This window comes from Carlito syrichta, unplaced genomic scaffold, assembly GCF_000164805.1.
Source record: "Carlito syrichta isolate Samal-C Ts95f unplaced genomic scaffold, Tarsius_syrichta-2.0.1 Scaffold302349, whole genome shotgun sequence".
NCBI classification, from domain to species: domain Eukaryota; kingdom Metazoa; phylum Chordata; class Mammalia; order Primates; family Tarsiidae; genus Carlito; species Carlito syrichta.
Genome location: NW_007246445.1, coordinates 6,186 through 15,601, shown reverse-complemented (window position 1 = coordinate 15,601; position 9,416 = coordinate 6,186). Strand labels below are relative to the sequence as shown.

The 9,416-nt window shown below is 56.2% G+C and overlaps 2 protein-coding genes across 2 annotated transcripts in view; one reads left to right on the top strand and one right to left on the bottom strand.

The window, feature by feature from the left end:
* The window catches only part of LTK (leukocyte receptor tyrosine kinase), a 9,837-nt gene extending 2,460 nt beyond the window's left edge, over nt 1-7,377 (top strand). Inside the window, exons 6-19 of the mRNA XM_008056408.2 lie at nt 3-121; nt 1,858-1,956; nt 2,773-2,925; nt 3,351-3,446; nt 3,731-3,926; nt 4,715-4,805; nt 4,947-5,011; nt 5,195-5,324; nt 5,419-5,516; nt 5,956-6,048; nt 6,150-6,251; nt 6,382-6,516; nt 6,593-6,683; nt 6,789-7,377. Coding sequence (XP_008054599.1) covers nt 3-121; nt 1,858-1,956; nt 2,773-2,925; nt 3,351-3,446; nt 3,731-3,926; nt 4,715-4,805; nt 4,947-5,011; nt 5,195-5,324; nt 5,419-5,516; nt 5,956-6,048; nt 6,150-6,251; nt 6,382-6,516; nt 6,593-6,683; nt 6,789-7,118 — 1,798 coding nt within the window. The 3' untranslated portion in view covers nt 7,119-7,377. The remainder of the gene's footprint in view (nt 1-2; nt 122-1,857; nt 1,957-2,772; nt 2,926-3,350; nt 3,447-3,730; nt 3,927-4,714; nt 4,806-4,946; nt 5,012-5,194; nt 5,325-5,418; nt 5,517-5,955; nt 6,049-6,149; nt 6,252-6,381; nt 6,517-6,592; nt 6,684-6,788) is intronic.
* A 71-nt stretch (nt 7,378-7,448) lies between these two features.
* ITPKA (inositol-trisphosphate 3-kinase A) overlaps nt 7,449-9,416 on the bottom strand; it is a 6,320-nt gene continuing 4,352 nt past the window's right edge. Inside the window, exons 3-7 of the mRNA XM_008056405.1 lie at nt 9,182-9,398; nt 8,856-9,060; nt 8,489-8,590; nt 8,151-8,222; nt 7,449-8,037 (exon numbers count right to left, since the gene is read on the bottom strand). Coding sequence (XP_008054596.1) covers nt 7,834-8,037; nt 8,151-8,222; nt 8,489-8,590; nt 8,856-9,060; nt 9,182-9,398 — 800 coding nt within the window. The 3' untranslated portion in view covers nt 7,449-7,833. The remainder of the gene's footprint in view (nt 8,038-8,150; nt 8,223-8,488; nt 8,591-8,855; nt 9,061-9,181; nt 9,399-9,416) is intronic.

Sequence of the window (9,416 nt, the reverse complement as noted above, 5' to 3'; positions counted from 1 at the left end):
GGGGCGGAGGGCGGCCAGGGCTGCGCGGAGGCCTGGGCGACGCTTGACTGGGCCGCGGCCGGCGGCTTCGGGGGCGGCGGCGGGGCCTGCACTGCGGGCGGAGGCGGCGGCGGCTACCAAGGTAAGCGCACGGTCCGGGAGGGCGACTGGGCAGCCCCGAGAGTGAAGTGAGGTTAGAACCTTACTTAGGCCCGAGCCCAGCCCGCGGAAGGGGAGGTGGGAAGGGCGTTGAGCCCCCTCTGCCGCTCCAGGCCAGAGCAGGAGCTCTTAGAGAAACAGGTCGAAAAATTGCAAACCACACATGCAGATAGGACTCCCTGGATTTGCATTTAAATCCAGGGTCTTTTCAGGTTCCCCCCATGCTCGCAGCAGTTCAGGAATTTAGGGCTGATTGAGTTAGCAAACTGAACTGGGAGGTGTAAGTCAGTAGTTCTCAAAGTGGAGCCCTGGAACCAGTAGCGTCAGCATGCTTAAGTTGTTAGAAATGCAAATTATCTTGAGGAGGGGACATGTTGGTCAAAGGATACAAAATTTCAGTTAGATAGGAAGAATAATTTCTAGAGATCTGTTGTACAACATGGTGACTGTAGTTAATAACAACATATTTTTGGAAATTGCTGAGATTTTAGATGTTCTCATCCCCAAAAATAAGTATGTTGCATGTGTTGATTGGCTTGAATTAGCAATTGCACAATGTATGCATATTTCGAAGCATGTTGTGCAAAATATATACAATTTTTATTTTTAATTTAAAAATTACTTTAAAAAAAGAAATGCAGGCTGGGCGCAGTGGCTCACACCTATAATCCCAGCACTTTGGGAGGCCGAGGTGAGAGGATTGTCTGACCTCACAGGTTTGAAACCAGCCTGGACAACTTGGTAAGACCTCATCTCTACAATAAATAAAAAAAAATTAGCCAGATGTGGTGGCGCATGCCTGTAGTTTCAGCTACTTGGAAGGCTGAGGCAGAAGGATTACCTGAGCCCAGTAGGTGGAGGCTGCGGTGGCCATGAGCGTGCCATTGCACTCCAGCCTGGGTGACAGAGTGAGGCTCCAACTCAAAAAAAAAAAAAAAGAAATGCAAATTCTCAGCCCCTCTCTAACCGACTGACTCAGGAACTCTAGAGGAGAGTCTCAATCGGTTTAATCTTCTAGATGATTCTAATGCATTCGAGTTTGGGAATGAAGCTTTTGTGTCTGTCTGGACTACTCTGTTCATCTGTTCATAAATACTTTTTTCTTAAGTCGGCCACCACAGTCTCAACCTGCTAGGCTCAGACTAACTTTCCACCTCTGCCTCCTGAGTAGCTGGGACTACAGTCTCATGACATTACCCCCAGCTAATTTTTTTAGTTTACTGTAGAGATGAGGTCTTGCTAAGTTGTCCAGGCTGGTCTCGAACCCCTGGGCTCAGGCAATTCTCTCACCTCTGCCTCCCAAAATGCTGGGATCACAGGCATTGCGCCTGGCCTGTTCATAAATACTTCACACACATCATCTACATTCTCACAGAAATGGAATGTGTGAGTTGGGCCTCTCCCATTTTATAGCTGAGGACATGGGATGGGAGGGGCTCAGAGAGACAGGAGGCATCCCAGCCAGCCTGAGCCAGGCCTTCAGGTTCCAGCTGAGTACTCCCTTCTCTAACTCCTCAGCTCCCACTTGGGAACAGACAGCACTCCCATCATAAGGCTGGAATAGAGAAGGCCACACTGAGATTTCCACTGGGAGAGTCCAGCTTCCCTGCTGTTCATAAGCCTGCTTCCCAACTGTGAGGCAGATGTGTGCCCCTTACTCCTCCCTCACTCCTACCGCTTATTTTTGTAGTCAACCCCTCCATCACTCTCAATTTCCAGGGGGTGATGCCTCAGAGACTGATGACGTCTGGGCTGACGGGGAAGATGGGGTATCCTTCATACACCCCAGCAGCGAGCTCTACCTGCAGCCTCTGGCGGGTATTGGCCCCACCCCTCTTCCTCTCAACCTGGCCTGGCCCTTTTCTTTCCTCGATCCCTGAGCCACTCCCAGAAGAGCCACCAACTCTGCACTGTGAACTATCCAATTCCTGCATAGCACAGAATCCTTTGAGAAGTGGGATGCCAGTTGTGATGGAGGCCAGCATGGGGCATGCTGGAGTGCTTGTCAAGGATCCCCTTGCTGGCCAGGCAGGGTGGCTCATGCCTTTAATCCCAGCACTTTGGGAGGCCAAGGTGAGAGGATTGCCTGAGCCCACGCGTTCAAGACCAACCTTGGCAAATTGCCGAGATCTCATCTCTACAATTTAAAAAAAAAAAAGGCAACTCCTTCAGGTCCCCTCCCACTGTGGGAGCTTTTCTGTTCTCTCAATTAATCTTGTTTTCTTAAAAAAAAAAAAAAATTAGCTGGGCATGGTGGCATGTGCCTATAGTTCCAGTTACTTGGAAGACTGAGGTGGAAAGATCGCCTGAGCCCAGCAGGTCAAGACTGTGGTGGCCATGTGGCCGGGAGCGGCCACTGCACTCCAGTCTGGGCGATGAAGTGAGACTCCAACTCAAAAAGAAAAAAAAAAAAGATCCCCTTGCTATATGAATTATCTTCTAGTACTGTGAGCTCAAAGTTCCCAGAAGGGGGTATGTGCAGTCTTAAGAGTCCCCCAGGCTCTCCCACTACCCTCGTATGCTTAGGTCTGCTCTTTGATCTAAAGTCCCAGGCTAGAATTAACCACGTGGCTGGAAGAGGCATGTCTAACCCATCCTTGCCCCATGACGCCATATCATTCCTTTTACCCACAGTCATGGAGAACCACGGAGAGGTGGAGATCCGAAGGTACTTCAACTGCAGTCACTGCCCTTTGAGAGACTGCCAGTGGCAGGCAGAGCTCCAGCTGGCTGAATGTCTGTGCCCAGAGGGCATGGAGCTGGCTGTGGATAACACCACCTGCATTGGTATGTCCTGCCTTTGCTCAAAGTCTGGTTTCCTGGGGTCACAGGCTGGGAGGAGCAGTAGGACACTGCAAAAGATGGTGCAGAGGCCTGCTGGGTGCTAGGCACAGTGTTGGGTGCTGGGCAGGAAACTGGAGATGCATCAGTGTGCACTTTGCCTCCCAGGAGTGTTTAGTCCAGTGTGGGAGGTGGGATGGATAGTAGTTATAGCATATAGTTTTGTGTATATGTCTTATGACAATTACTATGGGAGATAGCAAGTATTTTAGGGGTTTTCGTGAGGGAGGGGTTGCATTTGTCTAGGATAATTGGGAAGAGCACTGGGGGAAAGTTAATGCTTGAGCTGGGTCTTGAAGCATGGGTAAAACTTGGGGGGGTAAAGAGACAGAGAGACCCTTCCCACTGGAGGTGTCTCTCTTTCTCCCTAGACCTGCCTGCCCCCCCAGGCCCTCTGGTTCTGATGGTGGCTGTGGTGGCGACCTTGACACTGAGCCTCTTTATGGTGTGCGGGGTCCTAATTCTGGGTATGGAGCATCTAGCAGGCACGGCTGATTCAAGGCTGCTCTGTCTCCACTGAGCTGTGATGGGTTTCTGTGGGGTCCCGGGGCACATGTGGCTGACTTCACAACCTCTGCCTCCAGCAGAGCAGTGGTAGACTCCTCTAGAGTTCTAAGACAGGGAGTGGCTGGGGAGGCCTGGGGAAAACATGTACCTTAATGGGCATCTAGGTGTCCTGGGCAGGGGGGATAGGGACAGGGTGGGCCTGATGGGCAGGAACAGAGTATGCCATTGTTCTTCCTGCCCCCAGTGAACCAGAAGAAGTGGCATGGTCTGTGGGGGACGAGGTTGCCAGGCCCTGAGCTTGAGCTGAGCAAGCTTCGAACCTCTGCCGTCAGAACAGCCCCCAATCCCTATTACTACGAGGTGGGGCTTGGCCCGCCTCAGTCCTGGTCTCTGCCCCCGGGGCTCACCGAGGTTTCCCCAGCCAGTGTCACCCTGCTCAGGTGAGTCCTCTACCTCCTTCTGAGAACCTGGGCACTCTGAATCCCCACCTCCAATCCTGCTCCCTGCTGGAGAGAATTATGAGCATCTGACCCAAACTCCTTGGGATGATGGAGACCCGGAGAGGCTCCTGAAGAAGTAATCTTGCCTAAGGTCAACTTTCAGCCCCAGTTGTGGAGTGGTAAGGACTGATACAGTGACTCACGTCTGTAATCCCAGCACTTTTGGGAGGCTAAGGCAGGCAGATTGCTTGAGTTCAGGAGTTCAAGACCAGGCAACATATTGAAACCTCATCTCCAAAAATAAAAAAAATTAAAAAATCAACCGGGCATAGTGGCACACGCCTATATTCCCAGCTACTCGGGATGCTGAGGCAGAAGGATGACCTGAGTCCAGGAGATCAACGCTGCCATGATCATGCCACTGCACTCTAGCCTAGGCAACAGAATGAGACCCTGACTTAAAAAAAAAAAAAGACTATGACTATTTCACACCCAGTGGTTGCCTCCTTCCTTCCCAGGGTGTCTACAAGGACATAAGGGAAAGCCTTATCACAGACTCGCACCCCGACTGTGACCCACACCTGCCCTCTGTTTTGGCCTGGTTCTGTGAGCCAGCGTCACTCTTGCAGGGCTTCCACCTGGGGACATGACATGAATCAGCAAGAGCTCAGATAGGGTCAGTTAGGTATACATGGGAGGCAGGGGATCAGGGAAACAAAGGGGTGCTGGACTCTCCAAGCCCTTCTCCAGGCCAGCCACCCTCTCCTTTCCAACCTGTCTTCTTGCAGAGCCCTGGGCCACGGTGCCTTTGGGGAGGTGTACGAGGGACTGGTAATTGGCCTTCCTGGGGACTCCAGCCCCCTGCAGGTGGCTATCAAGGTGAGAGGCTGGGACTTCTGGCTTAGGGTAGGAGAGCAGGTCACCATGGAAGATGGAAGGACAACTAGAGAGCTAGGGTTAACCACCCCTCTTGAAGTGTCCAGGGGGAGCTCAGAAACCCTGTGCCCTTTTCCTCCCCAGACCCTGCCTGAACTCAGCTCTCGTCAGGATGAGCTAGATTTCCTCATGGAGGCACTCATTATCAGGTGCACCTGGGACCAGGGGGAAGCGTGGGGGTGGGAGGGAGGAACCTATAGGAACTGCCTGTCTTTACTTTGGGAATGAGATGTAGCAAGTCTAGGGACAGAAGTCCTCTCCAGTTTTGTGGAGCCTAGAACATGGTTTATATCTTCCTGCTGGTGATGGGATACGTACACCTCCCCGTTCAGCAAGTTTAGCCATCGGAACATTGTGCGGTGTTTGGGGCTTAGCCTACGGGCTGCCCCTCGCCTGATTCTGCTGGAGCTGATGTCTGGAGGTGACATGAAGAGTTTCCTGAGGCACAGTCGGCCACACCTGGTGAGGCCCTTGTCTCAGCACTCCAGGCCCTTCTAAAGACCCTGTCCACGTGTCCTGAGGCATGCATGGACTAATGCATCTCTGCCTGACCCAGGACCAGCCATCACCTCTGGTCATGCGGGACCTGCTGCAGCTGGCCCAGGACATAGCCCAGGGCTGTCATTACTTGGAGGAAAATCACTTCATCCACAGGTTTGGAATAATCCCTGCTCAAGGGGCCACCGCATCCCAACTCCCTTCCCAAGAAACAACTTTTTTTTTTTTTTTGAGTTGGAGTCTCACTCTGTCGCCCAGACTGGAGTGCAGTGGCCGCTCCTGGCCACCGCAGCCTCGACCTGCTGGGCTCCGGCGATCCTTCCGCCTCAGCCTTCCGAGTAGCCGGAATTACAGGCGTGCGCTACCACGCCCGGATGACTTTTTTATTTATTGTAGAGATGAGGTTTCGCTAAGTTGCCCAGGCGGGTCCCGAACCCGTGGGCTCCGGCAATCCACTCACCTCAGCCTCCCAAAGTGCTGGGATTACAGACTGAGCCACCGAGCCCGGCTCAAGAAACAACTTTTAAGGAAATAGATCAGGAAGGGCCAGAGCTTCTGAGTTCCAGCAGTGATTTTTTTTTGCCTGACACTGCAGGGACATTGCTGCCCGGAACTGCCTCCTGAGCTGCACTGGACCCAGCCGAGTGGCCAAGATTGGGGACTTTGGGATGGCAAGAGATATCTACCGGTGCGGGTCCTGGGGAGGTGGGAAGGCTGTTGCTTCAGTGGGGTTTACCAACACCATGGTGGAATTTGAACGACTCATCACTCCCTGCCTATCTCCTTTAGGGCCAGTTATTACCGCAAGGGGGACCGGGCTTTGCTCCCAGTCAAGTGGATGCCCCCAGAAGCCTTCCTGGAGGGCATCTTCACATCCAAGACAGACTCCTGGTGATAACTCACTCTTCCTAACCCTCCCCTCCCCTGCCTTGAAGCTGATCCTCTCCCTTCTGGGCCACTTCATGTGAAGGAAGGGAAGGCTGTGTCTGGGCCTCTCCTGATTCCCCACCCCATGATGCAGGTCTTTTGGGGTGCTGCTCTGGGAGATCCTCTCACTGGGCTACATGCCCTACCCTGGACGCGCCAACCAGGAGGTGCTGGACTTCGTCGTTGCAGGGGGTCGGATGGACCCTCCTAGGGGCTGCCCAGGGCCTGTGTGAGTTTAGAGTGCTGCCTGGGGAGGGGAAGTCCTTCGCGACCATGGGTAGGCGAGAACTCCTTCCTCTCCCTAGGTACCGCATCATGACCCAATGCTGGCAGCACCAGCCTGAGCTCCGCCCTGGCTTTGCCAGCATCTTGGAGCGTCTTCAGTACTGCACTCAGGTGTGCTCCCCCAACCTATGCTGGCCATCCTGGTCTTGGGGGGGGGCAAGAGGAGGCCATGCAACAACTCTATGGCCCCCGGGCCCCCCAATACTCTCACTACAGGACCCTGATGTGCTGAATGCACCCCTTCCAATGGAGCTGGGGCCCATCCTGGAGGAGGAAGGGGCCTCTGGGTTGGGAAACAGATCTTTGGAGTGCCTAAGAGTCCCTCTGCCCCAGGAACTGAGTCCAGAACACTTGAAGAGCTGGAGAGGGAGCCTTCTTGGCCCCTGGCTGTCCTCTGACCTCAAGTCCCTCAAATCCAGAGGCCTACAACCTCAGAGCCTTTGGAACCCCACCTACGACTCCTGGGGTCCTAAAGTCCCTGAGGGTGAGGATTCAGGCATTGAGGGTAGCAACGGCTCCCCCTTGCACCCCTTCTCAGGCTTCTAGGGACTTGTTATTCCATCACAGTCTGTGCCTCTCTCAGGGCAGGCCTGGCAGCACTGAACTTTCCATGCTGGAAACCAGTCCCAGGCCTCCCGGAGAAGGGCCTGGCCATTCCCAGTTTTTGATCTTTGGGACCAGAGGTCGCCCTCCACACATAGCCAGGTTTCGGTGAGGAGTCTTGGATCACTCTCCCCCTAAGAGCATCCTTCATCTGGGCAGTTCCCAACCCTGCAGATTCCTAATAAAAAGCTTTTTTCATGTCGTGCAGTGATCTGAATGGATGTAAGGAGGAGGGGGCCGGAGGAGGGAGGGATGCGAACTGAGTCACAGAAGTTGGGTCTGAGTTTTATTGGGAAAGGGAGTCCGCTGTAGTGTGAGAGGTTAGACCAATTGGTCTAGGCTTGCGAAACAAAATTCATTATCTGGCCCCTTTGGAGAGGGGGTGGAGCTTCCTCAGAAGAGCTGGGCTGAGGAAGAAGCCCCCTACCCTCCCCTCCTGTAAATTAGTGTCATTCGGCCCTGGGAACGCCGGGGCCCATGTGGTCGCCAACCCGGGCGTCGGCAGTGCGCCCCCTTAGTGGTTGGCCCCTGGCCCTGCAGGACCGTTTGAACCGCCCCGCACCGCGGGGTTCCAGTCTCTCGCCGGCATGCACGGTGGGGACGCAGCCGCAGGTCCAATGACAGACCGGCCGGCCCTGGCATGGACAGGAGTCCTGCTTCATCTCTCAGTCAGGCTGGCTAGGATGCCAATGAGATTGTCCAGCCCCAGCAAATAGCCGTCCTCGCGGTTGCCCTCCTCCCAGGGCCGCCGGTGGTCCAGGATCTGGCCATCCGGGAGGGGCGTGGTCTTGCCGAAGTCGATGAGCCACACACCAGCTCGATGGCAATGATCATGCACGAAGAGGAGGGAGCTGCCGATCACCTGCCGAGCCCCACACGGTCAGGCCACGGCCCTTTCCCAGAGAAGCCCCCACGCTCTCCCACGCTAGCCCTCCCAGACCACAGGCCGGGCACCCGAGCCCACCGCCCTCTTACCTCGTGCCTCCTGAAGAACTCGGAGACCTCCAGGGTGTCCCGGATCTGCTGCAGGCGGTTCAGATACCTCCTCTGGGGGTAGGAGAGGACGGCGAGTTAATTAACCCCCCCCCCAGCACCTGCTAGCAATTAGGGGGCCACATGCACGCTGGGCTTGGCAAATACCGTTGCGAGGGGGATACGGGCCCTTAGGCTGCGCACAGCTCAGAAGGGAAGGCACATAAAGCAGCCACAATACAGCGACATAAACGCTACGGTGGGGGGTCACGGGCGAGCGCACATCACACAGGCCTCCCTGGGCTCCCCAACACCTCAGGGTCCTGGGATCCCGCGCTCACCAGCACTTCCTCATCTCCTTGCACAAATTCCTCAAAGACGCGAATCACCTGCTCGCGGCTTCGCGTGGTCTTGAAGTCAGTGCTGCAGGAGCCGTCAGCTTTCTGAAGGAGGTGGAACGGGAGTGTCAGGGGGCCCGGACGCCCCCGGGCGGGGAGGATCAGCCGAGGGCCGCGGTGCCTCCCGGGACCTGGGCTGCTGGGGACAGCGAGACGGCCGCCAGAGGGCGCCTGGTCGTGCTGGTGGGGGCGGTAGGGCAGATGGGCGGGGGCGGAGCGCGGGCGTCCACAGCTCCGCAAGGACACCGCACGGTGGGGCTGGAGCGGAGGAAGGGCCCGCGCGGTGCAAGGAGAAGCGGGCCTGGCCCACCTTGATGCCCTCGATGCGGAAGCCAAGCGTGGTGCTGGAGCTGATGCCTTCCCGCCACTGCATGTAGCGCGGCTTGGTGACGGCGCGCTGCGCATGCTCCTCCTCGGTGGGCGCCGCGGGGTCTACCGCCAGCATCTTCTTGTACATGTCCTTCCGCAGCTTGGGCCGCTCGCGGGCCTTGGTCAGCTCCTCCTCTAGGTACGTCCTGCGTGGGCGCAGGCAGCCGCAGGGCATGAGGGGGCGCAGGCCCAGGGCACCCCCTCGAGCGCCTGTCCTGTCCCTGGATCCCCACTCCGTCCCCGCCCGGCATGACAGGCCACGCGTACCTGACGCCCATCTTGCAGTCGAGCACGCAGGGCCCGTCGAAGCCGTCGAGCAGGTCCTGCAGCTGCAGGTAGCTCTCGCCGTCGCGCTCCACCACGCCGTGGAAGGCCGGCACGCAGCCGCGCAGCGCGTCCGCCATCAGCCGCGCCAGGCAGTAGCGCTCCGGCTCCGAGCAGCGCTTCAGGATCAGCCCGCTTGTGCCCGCCGCCTTGAAACTCCCTGCGGGCGGGCACCAGT